We start from the raw sequence: 25,196 nt of genomic DNA, 5'->3' as shown, positions 1-25,196 counted from the left end.
AAGCCATATGCCGGGACCTCCTTACTCTGTCTAGAACATGGAGGTTTGGACCATATACAACAATCTGCTCAAAAATATGTAAAGGGAAGAGGGCTATAATGTATGATGTGTGCATGAAAGCGCTATTAGCGAGTGTGACTTTACGACCTTACTAGTGCTTAAATTATTTCATTGGAAATGGGAAAGGGACACCATCTTACGGACTCCAAAAAGATGTCATCCATGGGCGATTAAGTGTTAAAGCTGAGAGGATAGTTTCGCTCGTCGAGTGCTCCAAGGCAAATGTCTTTTGGGTCTTTAATAAACTAATAAACATAACCACCTGAAAATATTCCTGAACAGAGTAGTTGCGTCTAAAATTGTAAGGTGGCAGAGTGTTTGGAGAAGAAAACACTTGATAATCACTTGTACCCCTAACATGCAAAGAATCTTTAAAGAACGCACTACGGGAGTAGATCCCCGTCATGGAAGCAACTGATCTCAGAAAATCCAGATTTAGTGGGTCATAGTTGCTCGAAGACCCCTCCCCCCAAGTTCTAGGAAGAAAGGACTGCAGAGAGGCCCTGGACAAATGAAATTAATGTAAAGAGTAAGATTTTTTTAAATATTTAAATCTCAGACGTCAACCAGAAAATACGGCTGTGTTAGTAATGAGAACACAATGGATGGTATCAAGAGAACTGGAAGTAAGTTACATGGTCTGATCCAATTAGTCCTTATTTAGGCACTGGAATTATCCTGTTGTCTGTCGACAGTACAGGCCTGCAATGGTGTTAGGCATGTTTCATGGGAAGAGGTTTCCTGATCCTATCCCTGATTTTCTGATCCTATTGAAGGAAGCTGTGAATGGCACAACATAAGAGAATCGTTGAAGATGAGGTACACCTGGAAATGTTTCATTTTACCTCTATGGCAGGGCACGAAATGGAATTCTCGCCTTGCTTTCTCTCTCTCTCTCACACACACACACACACACACACACACACACACACACACACACACACACACACACACACACACACACACACACACACACACACACACACACACACACACACACACACATACGAAATCAACCTTTCAGGATAAGAGAGATGGTCAAATTCCACTGGTGAAACCAATAGATTGTGCCACCACATAGAAAACAAAGAGTCTGAGGGTCCAACTACCACAGTTTGATATTATTTACAAACGGGTGGATTTTGAAAACTCGGAGTCAAGCTCCAGAACTTGTAGTTGCTTCTCTTCCAAATCCATAAGATACCCACCCACTCTTCTACTGCCTTGTTGTTCCAGATTGTTAGCAGGTCTTCCTTCAGCATATTCCAGTATATTATCTAGAAATTAGCTGCATAATGTAGGCAGTTTCTATCAGATGTGTATTGCCTAGTAAATACTCAAGTGAACAAAACAAGTGGAAAACAAAACTGTGGGAGTAGTTTTTTTTTTTTTTTTTGGAATTCAAATTTTTAAGAAAGGACAAATATTTATTAGTTACATAGCATTATTATTATTTTTTCTATGTTTGAACCTTATAGAAAATAAAAGTTGTCTTCAGTATTAAAAATTCTGAAGGTGACCGTTTGAGTAAAGTAAATGGAATGAAGCATCAGAGGTATAATTAGAGTATGACGATGGTGACCCGAGCCACAGGCGCTGATTCATCATAGGAAGGAATTAAAGACTCAAATTCAGTTATTCTAAGCCTTTAACTTCTAATGAAGTTAAATGCTAAAATTATCAAAAGTATTATTTTATGGTTTAATAAAATTTTACATTATAATCACAATTTAATTACATTTATGAAAACAAATATAAAGTCGCATTTCTGATGTTCTAGGAATTTTGACCCTATATGTCACAATCTCCAGTTGTGCTGCTGAGGTGCATTTTTTATTTTTAATACACAAGTGGCATATGATATAAAATTTAAGCGAATTATATTTCATTAAATTATTCATAAATTAAGAGTAATTTAATTTATTAATTACAATAACAAAACTTACATTTTATAAAGAAACTAAAATCGAAATTAAGTTTCTTGGATTAATATTGCAAACTTCCAGAGCTGTTTAAAAAGTTGGTGTAACACTTCTTCCTATGTGATCTGAAACACACACCTTTAAAGATCATGCTTAAGATTTTGAATTGGTAATATGGTTAGCAGGTGCATATTTATGGAGCATCTGCTTTTTAGTTTTCATGAACTAATATGTATTGAAATGCATATACAGTGGTGTTACCACAGTTTTTAACAACCGTTGGAGTCAATTATTCTTATACAGACAGTAACGTTTGATAGCAATATTAATTTAATGTATTGGGGACATTTATTTAATGAGTCTGAGCATGCTAACTTTACCTGTTTGCTTAAAACAATACTTTTACTAATTCATAAAGTTCTTATATTTTATTTCAAATGACTGAAATAAAAGGTGTTTTAAATGATTTATTAGTAATTCAATGATTTGAATATTGAATTGCTAATACAGTATATTGAATTCCTCGTTACTGCACCAGTGCTAACCGGCTTGGTGGCATCAGTACGTATTTACCAAACTTGTCATTAAAAGAAAATTTTAGTATATTTGCCCCCATCCAATTCGGAAATCCTGCAGACGGTACTCATAATCTACAGTAGTTAAATAAACATCGATAAGAATTTCTTATCTATACGTTTATAAGGACTTCTTTCTTCTATACTTTATTATTTTTTTAAATGGTGTCATATGGCTTAGCAGCATATTTGTGTACTATTTTCATTTCATTAAAAACCTTGAATTTTGTTTGCTGCTATTTTCTAATCAAGAGCGATTGAAAAAGATCTTGTTGAATTTTGAAAACTTCTGAAGATGCTTTTAAAAATCCTAAACATGCAGTGTGCGCACGCTACCCACGTTTATACCACTTCATACCTAGACTTTCACTGTACACTTTACCTTACACACTCTACTAAGGAAAGAGGAACCATTTCTCAGGCCTAGCAGACACGTGTTGTGTCTGGCATTCCGCCTACTTGAGTTTTAATGCAGTGAGCTCCAACAGATGGCGGGATGGGAATAATGTCTGTAAAGGGAATTGATGGGGATGCTGAAAGTATCAAATATAATTGGATGCAACATTACTTTTAATACGCAAGTTATTCCGTTTTTCTCAGTCCGAAAAGTAAATCAATATCAGTGTGCATGAACAAAGTAGAGAGGTAGATTATTATTTTTCATCTCAGCGTAATATCTGTGTCATTTCCTATAAAACCCTAAAGGAGCTCCTTCACGTTGAATGCAGTAGAAGATGGCGGATAGTGCAAGTGAGAGTGATAGCGGCTCTGTAGATGGGGGTATGTTGATACCCTCATCTCCTGCCTCACGCGAACATTTTCAGAAGAGAGTTGAATCTCTGCAACAAGAAAACAGGGTGTTGAAGATGGAACTCGACACTTACAAGCTTCGTGTCAAAAGTTTACAAGAAGAAAATCGGGCTTTGCGCCAAGCGAGTGTTAACATCGTAAGTCAGCACCATATTGCCACAGTATTAATCGAAGCGGTTAAATACTGACATAGGCCTAACAGTTTGCATTTTTAATTTAGTGTCACGTTTCAGTATATTAAGTGTTCATTTTAATTTTTAGTTCACATTATTTTGACGTTGTTATGGTACTCACTTATCTCTTGAGCTAAATTTGAAAGGGATGCCCTGTTATTGCTGATTTTTTTTTCTCTCTAAAATTCCTGAGTGATTTGAATACTGTCATGGATTGTAGTGCTAGTTTTTTTATTTTTATATGTGAGAGAGAAACATATGTTCGAAGAGTATGTTGAATATAATTATGTATTTATGTACGTAATTGTGTGTTTGAGTGGTAATGTTTACATGTGCATTGTTGCGTTACTCAATACTGTTAGTAGTATCAAAAAGCATTACCTGCTGTGCATATTTGATTTTTATAAGAAGATGACTAAGTGGAAGGCTGAAAATAAAATTCTCCATTTTTTTATTTAGGCATATCCATATGCCTAAATTAAAATGGGAAGCTGGATATGTCATTGTATTGAGATATGAGATGAATATGAAAACACTAAAAATGGAGATTATCTTATCACCCACACAAAAACGGTGTTGAGGCATTTTTTACTTACCACATGTGTGCATTTAAATGTATGGGATGTTTCAAAAGTCCAGTTATTCTACAGTGGTTCCTTCTAGTGTGTATTTTCTGTTAAGTTTTGTTTCAAGTTTAGTGTGTTTGTTTGAGTTTTTGAGTTTCAGGAACATTTTAAAGATGGCAAAACAATCCAAGTATACCACTGGACTTCAGTGGTCCAACTCCTGAGGAGGAGATTACAATCTGTTATTTCTAGGACAAAATCGGTTATTCTTCTGTTAGAACAGTGGGGACGTGTCTGTTGAATTACTTGCCTGGATTGTGGGGTGTGTATGCAGGTGAAACTGTTCTGGGCTATCTGCCTGCCTCTGTTCCTTAGAAAAGTATTATTTGTACAAAACATTCTGCTGTTGCACAGCATTGTTGGATAAAGCTGCATGCAAATCTTAACCCATATTGAAATTGTAAACCACATGCACAATTATTGCCTTCTTGCATGGTTGGAAGTGTTCCCTTTGTGTGTGGTGGGTTCAAATGCAATAGGGGAACAGCATACTCCCTATTATGGAGGAAGTTATTCACCATCACAATGAGTGTTGGCTATCTGCTTATTCAGTGGTAATGATTGCCATCCTGTTTCCATGGTTGCCTGACTAATGTGTTTAGTATATGTTGCACAATTTTTTTTTTTTTTTTTTTTTTGTCTTCACATACTGTCCAATCATCCTTTTCTGATATAAAAGGATTAGTTGCTATACTGTCATTCCTATAGTTGATGAAGAAGCACACCTTGAAAGCTACTAACATATATTAATTTATTGCTTTTTTTTTTATACTTGTTATCACTTTTAGTCTGTTCTTTGTTTTATCAACTTTATACTTTTAATTTTGTATTTTAATTATTTAACTTATTTGTAAAGTGTTATTTTATTAAAGTTTTGTTTGTTATTTGGTTTTTAGGAGCATTAGCAACTAAGGCCATATTGCTCCGGGGATATGCGGTGGTCACTCCCTGACCTTTCCGCATCCTCCGTATTTGGTGGTCACGGGCTCGAACCCCGGTCTAATCAAGAAGCGTGTGCTACGCACTGCTGCTCCTGCTCACCTGGCTACGGAGGCACTTATTAAAGTTTTAATTCTACAGTTTGTTGGTGGCAACAAGATTTGTTCATAATATGCTTAGCCGTGATGCAGAAGGCCTTTTTTTTCCCCAGTGTTTTTGTGTTGTTGATTAAAAAAAGTATGGACATTACCAAATTGGAAGTACTGTGTAGTAACAGCATTTTTGTCTGGAAGGCAACACCTCCAAAGCAGTTCATGAGAAAATGGCTTATAAGGAAGTGGTTTTACATTACACTACAACTAAGTGTTTCAGGTGAATTCCATTATATCTAGCCATAAATCATTTTAAGATTATTCAGCTTGCAGGCCTTTAGTGCTTTGGCTACTTTTGGTCATAGTACCCCAATACTCATAGTATTCTAGTTCTGGTGATCTCTTATGAAGTGTATTATCTGTATGAATGTGTGTTCACAGTTCAATAGTTGTGTGAGCTGAATAACTTGTACTGAGGGTAAAGTGGTCAGATTCTTAATATTCCAATGTGGGACGTCGGTTTTACATTTTTTTTCACATATATTTGTTTTATTTCATAGAAATAAAACAAATATGTGAAAATACCTATGTTATATAGGTATTTCTGTGAAATAATAATACATACTTCTTTTAACAATAAAAACAACAGAAATTAAATATTTTTCGGCTGAGTGAAATTTTCTTAATAATTCAAACAACTTAAATTCAGGACTATCCCACATAATCCTGGATGTCTGGTCACTTTAACTGAGGGGGAACTCAACCAGCTAATTTCAGCCTTGATTGAAGTGATCTTTAAAAAATTCCTCTTGTCTCCAACTTAATTGTTTTCAAGCTAAACTTGGAAACAATAGGAATTACAGAATTTTTTTCACTAAATTAAGATGTTACAAATTGTTGAGTTGTGTATATTTGTTGGCATTGTTTCCTAAAACTTAGTTCTTTATTTATTTTATTTTTTTTATGAAAACCCCAAACACGAAAGGTATCAAAACCTATAGTACTAGTACCGTGCATGGGTTGAAGGAGAAGGGGGAGGGTGCCGGAAACTTTGCTCTAGAGACTAAACATGGGTTTCACCACTTCAAGCCTCCAATGAGCAAAGTGGTGGTATTGCATATTTGGAAACCGAAATTGAATATTGGAAAATGTTTTGAATCAGCTAATGGCAATTCAGAATCTAAATAGTGAAGACATACTTCACCACCTTGTGAAAAAATTTCATGTTCCATCCTCTGTTGAAAAATGGGACAAATTTTTTTTTTTTTTTTTGTGAAAATGTGGATTATTTATAATGAAAGAAGCCAAGTAAAAAGTTTTGAAAATTTAAGCCATATCATGTAGTCCGACTATAATTTCCATTTTTTTTACCATTCAAAATATGTAGCTGTGAGAGACCTGAACACCTCAGTGATGGATTTAACTCTGGGCCGTTAGAGATAGACTTAACTGTGTGATGTCTACGAAGACTTCACGGAGTTAAGTTCTAAGTACAGAGTACTTTTTTTTTTTTTTTTTTTTATGAAAAACCTCAAACACGAAAGGTATTAAAACCTATAGTACTTAGTACCGTGCATGGGTTGAAGGAGAAGTATGGGGGGAGGGGGATGCCGGAAACTTTGCTCTAGAGACTAAACATGGGTTTCACCACTTAGAACTTAACTGTGTGAAGTCTATCTCTAACAGCCATCACATCTCTAAGAGAGAGAGAGACTCTGTGATAGACTTAACTCTGATTGCTTTTGTTTCATGTTCAGTCTTCTTGGAAAGTATTTTGTTCCTTATGAAGCTGTTAAAGCAGCTGCAGAAAAATGAAAAAGTTAAATGTTTAAAATTTAAAAAACATCTATATATGTCAGCCTGCAAAACATATAATAGTTATGTTACATTGTATTACAATATATAGGGTGTGTCCTATATCAATTTATGAAGAAAAGATGCAGTTTACTAACAAGTAAATTACTGAAAACAATTGAATAGTTTATTTTAAATGTTATAAATATTTGTAAAATAATAAGAGAAGTTTACCTCAATATATAAAATAACAGTATGTAAATGTAATATTAATAAAATATGAGCACGAAATTTAATTCAATAATAGCAAAATTAGCCTAAAACCGTAAGAAATATATATGTAGAAATGTCTGTCACATAATATTCCCAAAGAATAAATCCAATATTACCAATATCCACTTCCAGAAAATAACAAACATAAGATAATAATTTTTACCAATTTGCTAAAAATGAAGAAGGCCAAGGAATTTTTACTAGGATGTCTAACGTTTATGGTTCTACTAGCCTGCTTAACCTAGCAGGCTAGTAGAATGATGAACTGCATTCACCTCTAAATTTAAATATTAAAATATATATTAGAATTATATGCTCCAGTTTTGAGATCCATCATTGGTTATTTTTTAATTGGAGAAGTAACTAAAACATTGTACCATGTTTGTATACAAAATGCATTACACAGTCCCTTGTGCACAACTTTCTCGTTGAATTTTGGTTTCAGCTTGAGTTTTTCTCGATGGGCATTGCTGTGCATTAGAAGTGAGGTAGTCAGAAAAAAAATTTTTTTTTTTTCAAATAACAATATTGCTAAAGATATTTATTTGATCTTATTATCCAGCATACTGTTAGAATAAAATTATAAAGTGCTGTTTTAAACAGTATTGTGTCCTTTTTTTTTTTTCTTCTTCCAAATATGTTGAGTGTTGTAATGCAGTGCTCAGTATTTTTTTATTTATTTTGTACTTGCTGTTGTTAATAGTGAAATTCATTTAGATGAAGACAGCTGGTAACCCCTGTCCTAAGGATGAGCTTTAACTGTGGTACTAAGAAAAAAGAAAAAACCCATTCTAAAACAAAATAGTAGTAATAGTAATTTATTATTTATCATATGGTTTGTACAGTACCCATGTGGAATCAAATTACATGACTCGTGAATGATTGATATAAAATTAAATTAAATAGAACAAGAATCACAGATGAACATTTTTAACTTTTTTAAATAGTCAATTGCCACACCAGTCACTCACAGTCAGGAAGTCTCCAGGGTTTCCTTCGTAGGCTCGCAAGGCACAGTCCTCTATTATGTGTTGGATGGGGTCTGTCTATTGGCTCCGCAGTCACACGTCGGAGAAGGAATTTTTCCCCACTTATAGAGGAGGTCTGCACATCTACCATGGCACGTTCGTGCCCTGTTTAATGCTAGCCATATCCTATGAGGCTGGTCAAAACCAGGTGGTGTTTCAGAGATACAAAACATGGTATGACATTGAGGAGGGGAGTTTTGTAGCCACTCTTGGGTCCAGGTATCCAGAACGTTGAAATTGGCTTGTTGCAGTGTTTTAGCCATCAGGATTGGTGGATGTCTGAAAAAGAGCCTGTTTATTCCTAGGTCTCGAATGTCGGAGTTGGTAGTTCAGGATTGTCTATTTTTTTTGTATTCTCTGATGAGGGCACATTTTCTTTGGAGGTCTATTGGCAGGATGTTGCTCAAGACAGGTAGCCAAAAGGTAGGGGTGGACCTGACTGTTCCGGTTATGATGTGCATGGCATTATTTAGCTGTAGATCCACTTTTTTATGTGGTTACTGTTAAGCCAAACTGGAGCACAGTACTCAGCAGCTGCATAGATGAGACCGAGAGCTGACAAACACAAGGTCAAGGCAGAGGAGCCCCATGTGGTACCACATAGCTTTTACAGAATGTTATTCCTTGTTTTCAGTTTTGTTGCAGTCCTTTCAGCAAACATTTCAGTTTTCAAATGTTTGCTGAAAGATAATGTTCTGTCTAGTGTGACACCCAAGTATTTTGGATATTTGTTATGGTTAAGACGGGTGTTCTCGAAGTGTATGTTCAGCTCTCTAGTCGCCATCTTATTATTGAGATGGAAGCAAGATGCCTCAGTCTTGGCTGCACTAGGTTGGAGCCTCCACTTGTGAAAGGATTTTCCCAAGATGGATAGGTCAGTTGTTAAAATTCCATCTGTTTTTTCGACTGATTTGTGTCTCATTGCTATTGCCCAATCATCCGCGTAGCCAAACTTTCTGGAGCGAGTCTCAGGCATGTCTGTCATGTAAAGGCTGAAAAGTAATGGAGCAAAGACAAAGCCTTGGGGTAGGCCATTGCTGAGTTTCTTTTTATTGCTCATTGTGTGTCCCATTATCACCTGGAAAGTTCTATTTGTGAGCATGTTATCAATAAGTCTGGCAGTTTTGCAGGGTATTGTACAGAGTATTTTGTGTATTAAGCCATGTTTGCAAACAGTGTCATAAGCTGCAGTTAGATTAATGAATACCACTGAGGTTTTCAGTTGTTTTTGAAGCCCTGCCTCAATGTGTGTTGTTAAGGCAAGGACTTGATCTACACAGCTTTGGTTTGGGTGGAATTCTGCTTGCTTGGTGGGAATTTTTTCAAACCTTTCAAGTAGTTTATAAGTTACACTTAGTAAAGCAATAGGACGATAACTTTGAGGGAGGTGTGCTGGTTTTCCTGGCTTCAGGATGGCAATAATTTTTGCATGTTCAAGAGGTTTTGGAATATCACCCATTTGTAGTATGCTAGAGAGGAAGCATGCTAAACATATTCTTGCGTATTTTCCACAGTGAATTAGAAATTCTGGATGGATGCCATCAAAACCTGGGGCTTTGCCCGCTCTCAGATCCTTAAGCGCAGCTGTGATCTCATCATCAGAAAACGGTCTGGAGTACTCAGATTCTCTGGAGCACTTACAAGTTTAAGAGTCTTGAGTTCCTGTTTCACTTGGATTGTGTGTTCTTGGTCTTTTGGAGCTCTAGAGATGGATACAATGTGTTGCAATGGCATTTGGTGTAAATGGAATATTATCATGAGCCATAGGGTTGCTGTTTCCCAGCTTGCATAGGAGAGATCATGCTTTCCTGCTGGACTTTTTAAAATCAATGGTTTCAATGATCTGTATCCATTTTTCTCGGTGGGCGGCATCAAGGCTATGTAGCAGCTCATCCACTATCTCTTGATCACCATTTTCAAGAAAGTCCCTATACAGATTTTCACTGGTCTTGTTCTATCCTAGAATGTATTCCTTTCGTTGATGGTGACAAAGCAGAGATCGGGGTTATACTCCTGCTGCCAGGCAGCTGATTTGAATGATCCTTGTTCTTTGGCATCAAAAATGAGGTAAGTGCTACATTCTTCTGCCCAGTTAACAAGCAATAGTAATGGAGGCATGTGATGCAAGAAAGCAAGTGTATGAGCGAGTATGTAACATCAACCAAAAAAACCTCCAATTTCATACATCCATTCTCTCTAAAAGTTTGTCCAGCTACTCCTTGAATTTATTTAAGCCATCAACTTCCACCACGACAGATGGAAGTTTGTTCCAGCAATTAACCACCCGCTGGCTAAAGGCAAATTTCCACACATCTATTCTACAACTGTCTTTCCTCAATTTGAATTTATGCCTCCTCGGGTTCGTAATCTGAGCATGCGGAAGAATCCTATCAGAATTCAGCATGCTTAATCCATTCAAGGCCTTATACTCCTCAATCAGATCACCTTGCAGGCGCCTAGTCTGCAACTGCTGCAATTTCAGAACTTAAGCCTTTCTTGGTAAGAGGACCCCTTCGTTCCTCTCACCAATCTTGTTGCCCTTCTCTGTACACAATCAAGCAACTCTACATCCTTCCTAAAATGAGGCCTTCGGACCTGAATGCAGTACCCAAGTTGTGGCCTGACCATTGCATTATACAAAGGGATAATCATTTCCTTTTCCCTACTAGCAAAATTCCTTTATATCATTAACACTACATTTGTGATCATACATAAATGCGTATGATCACAAATTAAAGAAGGTTTAAGGGATTATGCTAATTATCTATGCTCCTGTAACGAGAGTGGGAAGATAGTGAATTAAATATTAAGTTAGAATGAACAGAGTTTAAATAGAAAAACCAAAGAAAAAAACAACATAGCTGACAGCCACTGTCTTATCACCTTAGGAATGGCCACAAGGCACCAATGACTGTTGTAAATATAGTACTTTAGTTACTGCTGGAGGACACAATGAACTGCTTCAGAAGATGACAGCCCAATGATTATATTCAGATAATCAAAAAAAGAAAGGAAAAAAAAGCTGCCTGTCTGCTGGAAATAATATGGAAATGGCGGAAAAGTGAAATAACTATACAGGCAACTCCCGTACAACACGGTACTTCTACAGGGTTTCGCTTTAACACGGTTTGAGAATTGTTGGAAATCTCATATAGCACAGCATTTTTGAGCTTTTATGCTGGGGAAAACCCTGTTACAATGTTAGAGGTAAATTTCAACGTTTCCATTCCTTTTTGTGAATCCCTGCCATTGACTCGCTAGTTGTTATCGCCTTCATGGTATATTTCTGGAGGTCACTTCCATAAAACAATAAAAACAATTTGCAGTTTCCAGTTAATTGGTCTTTTCTGTTAGTGTAATCAATTATAAATGGGTAGTAAACTCAATCTTCTTGCATTTGCTGTAGTACGGATAGCTGGAATTCTGTTGGTTTCACGTTATTATGGTGAAATGTGTGTACCCTTCCACGAAATATTCAATCATATAAAAAACATAAATTTTCAGAAACTGATTACTCCATATCTCACTTGTGTGTATCATGTTCGTTGCAACTTGTGCATGCCAGAGTTCTTTGTTATTAATTGCTTATCACTTTTATTGTTTTAAATTTTACAACCAAAAAAAAAAAGTCAGTGAACGGAAACATCAATTATTATGTACATAATACTAATTACATTAGTATGACCATAAAAAATTGACTTCGAAGAGTGCAGTTCATGACTTTTAAAGAGAGCAGAAGGTACACAAAATCTAGATGCTGCAGAAGAGATTGTGCTTAGCAGCGATGAAGAGGAAGAAAATTAAATGAATGTACATTATCTGAAATATAAGTATCACAGTTTGTAAGGTAAGACGTTTGTTCAGTTATACTATTTAAGTTACTACTATAATAAAATAAAAATATTAAGTTATTACTACTATAAAAATTTAAGTTTTCGATAGTTATAAAAAAATGGCGCATTTTTGTTAGCTTTTGGAACATAACCCACCTGTTGTACTGGTTCTTAGTCCCGTATAACATGGTTTCACATTGCATGAGATTTTGTAGGAACCAAAGTACTGTGTTATACAAGGGTTACCTTTATATGAAATATAAACACCTGGAAGGAACTGCTAACTGTGAAAAAAAAAACTTATTATTAGCCATATGGTGCAAGGAAGCCCAAGGCTTATGCTGCACTAGCAAAAAAAAAATTTCTGAATTACCCCGAGAGAGAGAGAGAGAGTGTGTGTGTGTGTGTCAGGAGGAGGAGGAAATCACCAAGAAAGAGAATGATGATATCCAGCTCAGGACCATGGGTGTGCAAAGCCCATTCTCACCAGATGTGAGCCCATTCTCACCAGATGTGAGCCTATATTGAAAAATAAAATGGTACTAAACTTTTTTGTGTGCTTCTCATATATTGCATTGTCAGTCTGAAATACTGACATCACAGAGATGTAGCAAACATTTATTCTTACAATAACAACTTTTGAATTTATTAGAATAGGCATTTATCATTAGCTGCTTTTGTTTTAATATTTTCAGTGTATTTTATCAATATTCTATGTTGATATGACATAAGATTGTCTTGATTTTGACATTATATCATATTACTTTCAGAGGATAAGTATATGATGTGAAGATGTAAAAAATAATTCTTTCACTTTATTTTCTTATATTTCAGGAAACATCTTAACTAGCATTTATTCTACTAGCATTTATTTTTTATTATTACTTTTACTGTTTAATTGCTTTCATTCAATGTCGGTGATGCAGATAATATCAACACTTTTTCAACATGTTTTTAAAGGATGCTGTTCTAAGGAGACAATTTTTGTCCTAATTATCTAGGTTGATATTATGATTTCACTAGTCATGAAATATTTCATAAAGATTATGTGCAGTAAATGTATTTCAAAAGCTCTGATGATGGGTTTGTAATATTTCTTGCACATATACCTTCTCAGAGCTAACGAGCACGTTAAGGTGTTCAGTTAACTAGAATGGCAGTACCCAGAAAAGAAAAGATATGCCAAAAATTTTATTTGCTAGTCATAGTTTTTACAAAAAGAGAAAGCTTTGATTTTTGGTTATTCTGGAAGATATTTGCAATGTGTCAAGAAAGGTTAGAAACTGGGCTTGGGATGGATGCTGGAACAGTCTTCTTGTTTGTCACATGCATCAGTATACGTGTTAACTGCTTTCTGAACATATGATCATGATGAATGTTCCATTTTGACCTCTGGTTATAAGTTTAGTTTAGTTTAGTTTAAGTCAAATAAAAAGATGCATTTTTTTTTCTTAAAAATATGATGTTATTTAATACATGCATATACAAGGTGTGGCAAAAAAGTTCCTTGAACTGGTGCTGTTGCAATCATGTTTGATGAGTTTGAAAATAAATGGAAGTGATGTGTAGTTCAAACTTCCTCCCCTTCTGCCTGAAGCATAGAGAGTAAATGCTGCATTCTTCTCGTGCTGCATATACTATTGAAGTGCATTTCTCAGGTGAGGCCTCAATTTCGAGAGAAAGGCAGGTGCACCACACCTGCCTTTTTGCACCACAGTGACTTTCCCATTCTGAACTTGTGATTTCTGATAAAATGTGGTGTTATACAGATGCCATGTTTTGTCAGAAATGCTTCACAACACCACCCTACTCTTCCAATCAGCAGACTGCTTCCTCTTTCCCAAAGTGAAAACTGCTTTCAAAGGAAAGAGATTTCAAGATGTTGAGAATATAAAGAAAAATGTAACTGCCAAACTGAGCATCATCTCTCTGGGTGCCTTTGCTGACTCTTTTCAGAAACTCTTAGAACAACACAGATTTCCCCCCCCCCAACATTAAAGATATCCTGGGTTTAATTGATCTATCAGTTGGGGGAAGGCCACTCCAACACTATACACAAACAAAAAAGTCAGACTAAGCATGGGCAATCCCCTCTCTCACCTTCTAGCAGAAATCCTCATGATAGCATTTGAAGACATAGCGTTAGAAAATTTCCTTCTGAAACCCATATACTCAGGTAAATATGTTGATTGCATTCTAACCATTTGGCTATATGGATTAGAGAAATTAAACAACTTCAACTATCTAAATACTGTCAAAAATAGAAGCAATAGAAAAAGATGATAACATACCATTTCCTAGATCTCTTGTTAAAGAAGCATAATAACTCTTTCCTAATAGAAATATACATAAAACCAACAGACAGCATCTATTATAAATTTTAATTCTAATCACATCATGAACACAAAAGTAGACTTAAAAGTTTCAGCCTTAGGGCTTATAGACTATGTAAAGATCAAGCACTCAATAGAGAAATCAACAGAATTTCCTAAATATTTAGCAACAACAGGTACCCACAAAAACTCATAATGAAAACAATTAAAACAACAAAAGAGAAATATCTTAACACATAAGCATCTAACAGAGAACCAAAAAAAGAGTACATCACCATCTCCTATTTCCCCCAAATTAGTGAACAGATTAAAAACATAGCACTAATACCATCCCTGATGAAGACTCTTGCTACTAAACGCCCTTTATACAATTTACAAGACAAAGACTGCTAAAGATCATATATTGGACAAACTGCTAGAAAATCTCCCAAAAGAATTAAAGAACAGAAATGCAACATAGCCAGTGGCCAAATAACAAAATCAGATCTAGCTTTCCATGCCTGGTGCCAGTCATCACCAGTGGGATTTCAACAATTCAGTCCTAACTACTGATAGATACAGAACATGCAGACTGTACAAACAATTGTTGATTATCGATATAACAAACAATATTGACCAAAACAAAGACAATAACCACATACATATTTTCCAAATCAGATTATTAAAGCAGATAAAAAACAAAAATAAGAACCACAATAACTCCCATCCCCCCCTTCTAATGTAATCGTGAACCCACCCACACAGTTAAGGCACTCACAAAGATTAGCATGCTAAACTGTTGTCTAATCCTACAACATCCAAATCCCTATTCTCATTTTAAATACCTTAATGCTCAGCAATAAACTAACCTAAAATTGGCCCCAGGAGGCCTTATCTGGAGTTTTAATTCCAGATTTTCTTAGTTTAAGAAAATCTGGAATTAAATCTGGTACAGAACATATAAATATAATGAATTGTAAACCACTCTCTTGTTATGTGAGGCTGATGGTATCGTAAGGACAGCACTACAGAAGTATAAGTATTCATAGTTATCCATTTACTTAATGTTAATTGATTTGTTATTAATCTTATTAACTATACAGGGTGTTTCAGTTAAACGTTTCAGAACTTCTAAGAGGGGTAGGGTACATCCTGACAACTCGAAATCATATAGCAATGTGGGGTTGGAAATGCTTTCCTGAAGCGGTGTTGTACACAGAAGCACCATAAAGAAAAGAGACCGTAAGTGAGAAATCGTTTTAATAATACATGAAAAGAAGCAAAAGGTACATGGATTAAAGTAAGTGTTCGAAGTTTCTTCCACGGGCTACAATGCACGCCTCACATCTCCGACGCATGGACATCCGAACATTCTGGAATACTCCAGGCAGAGTGTCCAGACACAGCAACCGGAGGATTATGCACCTCGTATTGCTTTCGCACAGTGGTACCTTGGAAAATGTGCTACAAATCCCCTTTTTCCTGCTGAAGTGTTGTTTTCCGATGAGGCATCCTTTACAAGGGAAGGAATTTTCAACACGCATAACGACCATATCTGGGCGGTCGAGAACCCGCATGCAATACGACGTCGTGCAGCACAGATTCGATTTTCGGTCAATGTATGGGCCGGTATTATGGGAGATCACCTCATCGGACCTTACCTGTTACCGTGTTACAACTTTTGAGAGATGAACAGATTTCTGCATCGATGCAACAGACAATGTGGTTCCAACACGATGGAGCCCCTGCCCATTATAGCGGAGATGTTCGTAACTACCTGGATGTCACATTTGGTCAACAGTGGATCGGACGTGGTGGTCCCGTGCATTGGCCTGCTCGGTCACCCGACCTATCATGTCTTGATTTTTATTTCTGGGGTCATATGAAATCGCTAGTTTATGACACCCCTGTTGACAATGCTGAGGAGCTGGTTGCAAGAATCGCAGTAGCTGCCGAAGAAATTCGCCTGGAGTATTCCAGAATGTTCGGATGTCCATGCGTCGGGGATGTGAGGCGTGCATTGTAGCCCGTGGAAGAAACTTCGAACACTTACTTTAATCCATGTACCTTTTGCTTCTTTTCATGTATTATTAAAACGATTTCTCACTTACGGTCTGTTTTCTTTATGGTGCTTCTGTGTACAACACCGCTTCAGGAAAGCATTTCCGACCCCACATTGCTATATGATTTCGAGTTGTCAGGATGTACCCTACCCCTCTTAGAAGTTCTGAAACGTTTAACTGAAACACCCTGTATTAATAACAGACACAATATAATAGCGTAGCTTAATTTAATTTATTAATAACTAAATTACTAAATTAATAACTAATGTAAAATTATTTAAAACTATTAAAACTTAATTCTTTAGCTGATGGTTGCCAATGGCTATTTGTTAATTAAATCAAGACTAAACCTTGACTTTAACAAATAAGAATATATAATCAAATTAACAACTTTATGTAAATCTCATCACCATAATTTACCAGTTCTGCTGTCTTTAGAATCAATGTAGGAGTAGAACAGGAAGTGGTGCCACAAAATGTTTAAGAATAATCTGTAATTCTTTAAGAAATTAAAGGCAGATTACACTCCATGCAGGTTTAAGTGCTCATTATTTTACTAATTTCCAGCTCTTGATATATCTGCACCAGGCTGCTAAAAGAATATTTAACTTCTTTGTTCATAAGTTTTTAACAGTAGATTAGATAGAAACAACAGTTGAACTTTCAAAAGAACAGGTTGAAATTTGTGATTGTGATGCAGGATTTCTAAAAATTATAGTGGTAGTAGATGAAATTTTGTGTTACTTTTATTACCTGCAGACAAAATGTTAATCTGCTGAATGGATTTTTCTCCTAAGGGGGTAAAACTATTGGAATTGACAAGACTACGGTAAAGTTATGCTAGAATTATTTTTTGACCATAAAGGCATTATTACTAATTATTATTACTACTAGCCATATAGTGCAAGGAAGCCTGAGGCTTATGCTGCACCAGCCAAAAAAAAAAAAAAATTTTTTTCTGAGTTACCCTGAGAGAGGGGGGGGGGTCACCGAGAAAGGGAAGAATGATGATATCCAGCTCAGGACCCTGAGTGTGCCAAGCCCATACTCACTAGATGTGAGCCCCTGGGGGGTATAATTCATTATGAATTTATATTATCAGACCATACTGTTAATATGCTTAGAAATCATTAAGCAGTTGAGAGATGCAGTCAAAAAGAAGAGATTTTTGTGTAAAAATAATTTCTGCACTGCTTCTATTGTAATGAGCAGCAGCCGAGACAGCAAGTTGCTGGGGATTTCAAGAGTTTCTGAGAGTCATCATGGAACAAGTAAATATGTGGGCTGTGTTAGGTTACCTAAGAGTAAGAACAGGTGCATGTATACTTACATCTCTTTCTTAACACCTTTCCAAGTATTTTTTTTTTTTTATGAGAACCCCAAACATGAGAGGTATTAGAACCTATAGTACTTAGTACCGTGCTTGGGTTGGAGGTTGAGAAGACGAAAGAAGATATTTGTTGACATTGGACTTGAACTTCTGTAGATTGTAATTTTCAGGAAATACGTATGAAGGAAGGTTGTTCCAGAAAACAGCAGTTGAATGAATAAATGAGGAAGATGAAAAGTTGGTTCTGTGGGTTTGAAGTTGCACAGTAAATGGATGTTGGCTGGTGGCGGCACGTGTTCGGACTGTTTTGAAAGAGAGAGCGGGAATTATAGAAGCCAATTCAGAAGAACAGTGCCCATGGAAGTATCTGTAGAAGAGGCATGCAGCAGAAACAGTACGTCTATGAGAAAACGAGTGGAGAGACTCTGTTAGAGATGAATCACTAATTAACCTAACTGCCCTCTTCTGAATGGAATCAAGAAGCCTGAGAGAGGTTTTGGGGCACCACCCCAGATGTGGGAACAATATTCCATGGCAGGGCGGATTTGCGATTTATACAGAGTGAGCAGCTGTTTGGAAGAAAAGTAACGCCAAGAGCGAAAGAGAAAACCAAGTTTTTTAGATGCAGAGGAAGCAATGTTTGTAATGTGCTTGTGCCAAGAGAGATTAGAAGTCAGGGTAATCCCCAAAAGAGATATATCATTTTGCCTAGAAATCGGAGTGTCACTAAAGATAAGCATAGGAGCAGAAGAATCCTTTTTGCGAGATATAAGACAAGACTGAGTTTTAGAAGGGTTGAAATCAACTAAGTTGTCTTTGCCCCACTGGAGAATTACCTGAAGATCGGCATTTAAGGAATTGGCAGCAGATTTTCGAGAACTTGAAGCTGATTGAGCAGGACAAGGTTTCTCAAAATGGAAAGTTGAATGCAATGTGCTATCATCGGCAAAACTATGGATAGGATTTCCAGTCAATGGAAGAAGGCCATTGATATACAAGAGGAAAAGAGTGGGGGAAAGAACTGAACCTTGGGGGACACCGGCATTAGTGGAGAAGTTAGAAGACAGAGAGCCATCTACCATCACCCTCAGTGAGCGATCAGAGAGAAAACTGGATAACCAATTACTAAAAACAGTTGGCAAACCATAAGATGGAAGCTTGTTTAGAAGACCTTTATGCCAAACACGATCAAAAGCCTTTGAGATGTCAAGAGCAACTACTTGTGTTTCACCGAACCTTTCCATTGAATTAGTCCATAAATGGGTAACATAAGCCAGAATATCACCAGTGGATCGACACTGACGGAATCCATACTGGCGATCTTTGATCAGACGGAAGGTTTCTAGGTAGTTTAAGAGTTGGCGGTTAATTGATTTCTCCATTACTTTAGAAAGAGTAGAAGTAATTGCAATGGGACGATAATTGGATGGGAGGGATTTGTCACCCTTTTTAGGAACTGGCTGGATATGAGCAAATTTCCAAGCAGAAGGAAAAACACCTTTGGAATAAGAAAGTGAAAAAAGGCGGCAAAGAATAGGAGTAAGTTCAGGAGCACAAGTTTTGAGAAGAAGTGGAGAAATACCATCAGGACTTGGAGCTTTCTTAGCATCAAGATTCATCAAAATCCTTCTGATATCCTTTTGACGGAAGACCACAGGAGGCATTGAATGGAGCGTGTTAGGAATGGTGGGAGGTGTTTTACCAAGATCATTAATACATGAGCTGGAAGAAAAATGGGATGCTAGCAGGTCAGATTTATCCTTGGCTGAAGTGACAACAGAACCATCTGGTTTGGACAGAGGTGGGAGCAGAGATGGGCAAAAGTTGCGGCCAATAGCTTTGGCAAGAGACCAGAATGCTCGGCTACCATTAGGGCAAGAAGCAAGTTTTCTACTCTTAGCCTGTTCAAACTCTAGTTTGGACTGATTAATAACTGCTTTACAATTGTTGCGAGCTTTGGTGTAGGCAGAAAATGAAACTGAAGAATTAGAAACAAGCCAATTACGATATGCAACATTCTTCTCTTGGACAGCCTTAGCACATTTATTGGAAAACCAAGGTTTAGATAAAGGACGAGATTTTAAAGTGGAGTGTGGGATAAAGGATTCCATTCCTGCAAGAATAATTTCACTGACACGATCTGAGCAAACGTTGACATCAGAAGTTTTGAAACAGTAATCAGACCAAGGAAAAGAAGAAAAGAAGTCTCACAGGTCATCCCATTTTGCACTCTTGTAATGCCAAACAATACGAGGTTGGGAATAGCCATGAGATAAAGGTTCCATTGGAGAAGAGACAATCACCAAGTTGTGATCTGAAGTGCCTAAAGGACCTCTGACTTCAACCTTGTACTTAGAAGGGTTGTTTGTGAGAAAAAGATCAAGCGTATTGGCTGTATGATTAGGATTGTCCGGTATTCTTGTAGGTAAATGAACAATCTGTGCTAGGTCATTAGTAATTGCAAAAGCCTCAGCATCTCGACCTGCTGGGTCGGTGTGACTAGAAAATGGAAGCCAGCTGGAGTTGTGAACGTTAAAATCACCAAGGAAAATTACCTCACTGTTAGGAAAGTTAGACTGGAGAAAGTCAAGTTGCAAAGAGAGGAAGTCAAAGAGCTCCAAGTGATTAGTGGAGTTGGGAGAACGGTAGAGACAACAGATGAATTTGACACAATGAGGTAGAGAGATTTTAAGCCAGAGAAGATCAAAGAGAGGAGATTCCAAATTGCCAAGTCTCTGACAGGGAATATCAGAACGGACAAATGCACAAGTACCACCTTTGAGGCGAAAGGAATCATACAGCAAATAATTTGGACATCTGAGATGAGAAGTAGTTGAATCAACTGATAACTGAGATTCAGTCAGAAAAAGTACATGGGGTTTGGAAGACTGCAAGTGGAAATGGACATCGTTGAGATTGGAATTAAGACCACGTATATTTGTGAAATGAATTAGGAAGTCCTTGGGAGGTTTAGATCTTTTCGCAGATAAGCTTGCTCTATTATTTTGACAATTCATGGTGTATTCAATAGTAAGAAAAAGTGGGTGGGACATGCTGTATGAAGTAATGAAATTTTTGGATATGGCGTACATGTGGTAAGAATATACCCAGATCCTTGACATAACGTGGCCTCGACAATGCTCCCCGCATACACACTACTCGGACTCCCTCCAGTCACTATCTGGCAGAGTAGAGGTAGCAAGATTATACACTAGCTGATCCGGAAGCCTCCTAGAGAGTTACCAATAGGTTTGGACCGGTGTACTATCTAGCGGCCGGCCTGCGAACACCATTTTAGAGCTGTACCCTCGAAATGTAAGGAATATTGGATCTCGCCACGACAGTCATCATAACCTCAAAAATCATCAATCATACTGCATGATGGAAGAGATAGGGAAGGGTTGGCCGGAACTTAGCTCTAGAGACTAAACATGGGTTCCACCACTTCAAGCCTCCAATAAGCAAAGTGGTGGTATTTCACCGGTTGATGAGTCATCTACCACCTAGTACTGCCTGGTAACATAGAGGGGCGGCGTTCCTCCATGTGGTGTGGGCGCCACACCTCTACCCCTGCTTACGTTGGTTCACACCTGGGTGGTCACCCACCATGTACTTGTGCATGGAGGTTATACCCAGGATTACTAAAAGTCCCACCATCGTGAAGGTGCAAGCAGAGGATTTGGCTGTCATAGACCGTCCGGACTTCGCCGAAATTGGGTCCACTTGACTTAAGTGTCACCCGAATATCAGTTCCATCAGCGTTTTAGACTCCCAGGTAGCAAGAACAGCTTGTCTGGCATATCTGAGAGAATGTCTGTGACAACCTCAAGGACCAATCTGCACATCTGCTCTGTATGGGCTTGGCAAACCCAGGGGCCTGAGTTGGATATCATCTTTCTTGATGATTCCCTTCTACTTCTGACTCTCTCTCAGGGTAACTTGGGGAATTTTTTTTTTTTTTTGGTTGGTATAGCATAAGCCTCAGGCTTCCTTGCACCATATGGCTAATAATAATTATCCACCGTATTCACCTAAAAGGACTTTTTTTTTTTTTTTTTTCCGATTATATAACCAAGGAGAAAAATTGTGTAAGCAGTAATGTAATTATTTTGAAAAATTCAGTGTAATTGTATATTAATGTTACATGTGTTTTAATAAAAATTCATTTGAAACTTTTTGATAAGAGTCAGAAAGGGAAAGAGTAGTAAAAGATCAGATTTGAAGTATTCTGGTATCACTTGAAAATGGCGCCTCCGTAGCCAGGTGGGAAGGAGCAGCAGTGCGTAGCACACGCTTCTTGATTAGACCGGGGTTCGAGCCTGTCACCACCAAATATGGAAGATGCGGAAAGGTCTGGGAATGACCACCGCATATCCTGGAGCAATATGGCCTTAGTTGCTAATGCTCCTAAAAACCAAATAACAAACAACAAACAAACATATCACTTGAAAAGTTTAAAGATAGACCAATCTATTGCCACATGAAGTGAGTGTCAGAGAAGAAACCGGCCACTCAACCACAAAAGATAGAAAAAATCATGGGATGGAAACCTGCTTAGAAAGACTTTATATAGAGAACCATTTAAAAGCCTGTGAAAAGTTAGAATCAAAATTGAGCATCTGCACACTCCATGTAATTTTTCAATTCCTACTATTAGTTCACACTCTCCCTATATATATTTATATATCTTGTTCAAATTTTCAATCGTTAATAAAATACTTTTTATTCATCCATTCAAGTTCAAATACATTTTTTTAAGGCGTCTCCGTAGCAGGTGGGAAGGAGCAGCAGTGCGTAGCACACGCTTCTTGATTAAACCGGGGTTCGAGCCCGTCACCACCAAATGCAGAGGATGCGGAAAGGTCAGGGAATGACCACCGCATGACCCGGAGCAATATGGCCTTAGTTGCTAATGCTCCTTAAAAAAAAAAAAAAACCAAAAAAAAAAAAAAAACATTTTTTTAAACTTGTAGTGGATGACACTTGATGTTAATACAGTTTTTTAAAATATTAATTCATTAATTAAATTTAATTAATTAATTTTAGTTTTATATGGGAGGAAAAAATTTCTCTTATATAAGATATTTAGCAGGATATAAATTTAGGAATAAAATTGAAATCAACAGGCAGTAGCTCAATCGGTAAAATGCAAGGATTTCAGTATTTTTCACGTGAAGGTGAAGAATGCGAGTTCAATTCTTGCGAAAATCAATAATTTTTTGATAAATTTTTGAAGTCGAAAGTTCGTTGTTGACCTAAGTAGGAATTGACTTTAAAATTTTTTTTTTTTATATTAATTGTTTCAAAGATGGATGACATGAATTCAAACAGAAATAGGGAGCCATTGGCACAAACCAAACTTGTTGGAGACTGAAGGTTTGGCTAATACCAGAAGTAGTACTTATTTCTGTAATCAAATTTTGGTTCTACTCACAACAGTAAATATATTTTAAGGCATAATAAAGAAATACTAATTGGATGCTACTGAATTGAATTGCATGATGTTAGTAAGTAAGCTATTAGTAAGCATCTTACTAATAGTTTTGCTATGCTATTGAATTGCATGGTGAAATGTAAGCATCTTACTAATAGTGTTTTGCTTTAAAAACGTCCACTTACAAGCTGAGTGAAGAAGCTATCCAGTAATTACAGCAGAAAATGTCTCATTAGTTACATACTGTTGTAATAAATATTGCTGGTTGTGCATGTCTCCTCCAAAATTATAGGTGCACACTGGATATATGGAGAAATGTGTGTATCCGTTCCCCCCCAAATTTTTGTATATGTTACTGTTTGTTATTACTTAGCATTGATATTTATAAATTTGATGCCAGGAGGTAAAAAGCTTTGCTTATCTTGACCTAAAAGCTTCCCTGTGAACCAGCAGTGGTGAAATTTGCATTTATCATTCAAAAAAGATAGTGTAAAATTTGGCATTTCATGTTTGCAGTGTTTGAAAACATGAAATGCATAAGAGAGAGTCTGGGGGGAGCTAGCTTCCTTCGTGAGGAGTTGCCTGATTATAAGAAAATTATAACATTTCAGAGGAAAAAAGCAACATCATAGTAGAAAGACAAAATGTGAGTTAATTCTTGAGCATAGGCTTTTAGAACAACTGTAAAAATGCAATTGTGAACTATTCAGTTCATGGTTAGACTTGCATGATATCAAGATCATGCATAATTCACATTGCTGTAATGAGATTCAAAGGAAACATTAATGTGCATATGCATATGTATATAACATGCACTCACTAATGCGGAAACATTTCATGTAATGTAAAGTTGCATTTGTTGCAAGAGATTTAATTTTAAAAATTTAATATAATTAAATATTTCACTTAGTAAAGTGTCTTTTATGAAGTATTAAGTAATGTGAAGGAAATTAATGGAAACTAGTAATTAAATTTCAAGGAGTAAGATCAGGCTCCACATATATCTGCAAATTAAATGGTTTATGGATTGTTACTAAGAAATAGAAAAGATTTCCTACACAATTAACTAAATAAAATTGCAGTTGAAGTTAGTGTTTTGGATCTGCTCTGGGATTCCATTCTCAAAACTATAGTTAGCATTAGCATTAGTAGAGGTATATGATGCAAGTAAGCAAGCGTATGCAGCATCAGCCAAAAAAAAAAACTTCCACTTCACCCCTCCATTCGTTCGAAATACCTGTCCAGCTGAGCCTTAAATTTATTTAGGCTATCAACTTCCACAACAAGGGATGGAAATCTGTTCCACCAACAAACTACCCGCTGGCTAAAGGCAAATTTCTGCACATCTATCCTACATCTGTCTTTCCTCAATTTGAATTTATGCTCTCTCAGGTGATTATTCTGAGCAAGAGGAAGATTCCCATTGGCATTGAGCATGCTCAAACCATTCAAGGCGTTATACACCTCTATCAGATCACCTCGCCGGTGCCTAGTCTCCAGACACCGTAATTTGCAAAACTTAAGCCTTTCTTCGTAAGAGCAACCCTTTGTTCCATTCACTAATCTTGTTGCCCTTCTCTGTACTCGTTCCAGCAGCTCTATATCCTTCTTGAAATGAGGCCTCCAGACCTGTATACAGTACTCAAGGTGTGGCCTGACCATTGCCTTATACAAGGGAATAATCACCTCCTTATCCCTGCTAGAAAAATTCTTGTATATCATTGACAAGACACCATGAGCTACTCTTGCAGCCCATCTGCACTGCTCAGAGAACTTCATATCTGCCTGCACAATTACCCCCAGGTCCTTTTCATTCTCTACCACTGTCAGTGTAGTACCACAGAATTGATACGTTGCTCTGGGGTTGCTGTTTCCCATATGTAGTACTTTACATTTGTCAATGTTAAACTTCATTTGCCACCTTTCAGCCCA

The 25,196-nt window shown here is 36.9% G+C and overlaps 1 protein-coding gene across 1 annotated transcript in view; it reads left to right on the top strand.

Annotated features, from left to right (window-relative positions):
- The first annotated feature begins 3,056 nt into the window (after positions 1 to 3,056).
- The window catches only part of LOC150083545 (coiled-coil domain-containing protein 6-like), a 126,962-nt gene continuing 104,822 nt past the window's right edge, over positions 3,057 to 25,196 (top strand). Inside the window, exon 1 of the mRNA XM_090377351.1 lies at positions 3,057 to 3,504. Within this exon, the coding sequence (XP_090233477.1) occupies positions 3,292 to 3,504 (213 nt within the window). The 5' untranslated portion in view covers positions 3,057 to 3,291. The remainder of the gene's footprint in view (positions 3,505 to 25,196) is intronic.

The sequence above is a fragment of the Mastigoproctus giganteus genome, chromosome 7 (assembly GCF_048544385.1).
Source record: "Mastigoproctus giganteus isolate SK-2022 chromosome 7, ASM4854438v1, whole genome shotgun sequence".
In the NCBI taxonomy this organism is placed as follows: Eukaryota; Metazoa; Arthropoda; class Arachnida; order Uropygi; family Thelyphonidae; genus Mastigoproctus; species Mastigoproctus giganteus.
The sequence above is the reverse complement of the archived record's forward strand: the minus strand, read 5'-3'. Positions and strand labels throughout refer to the sequence as shown.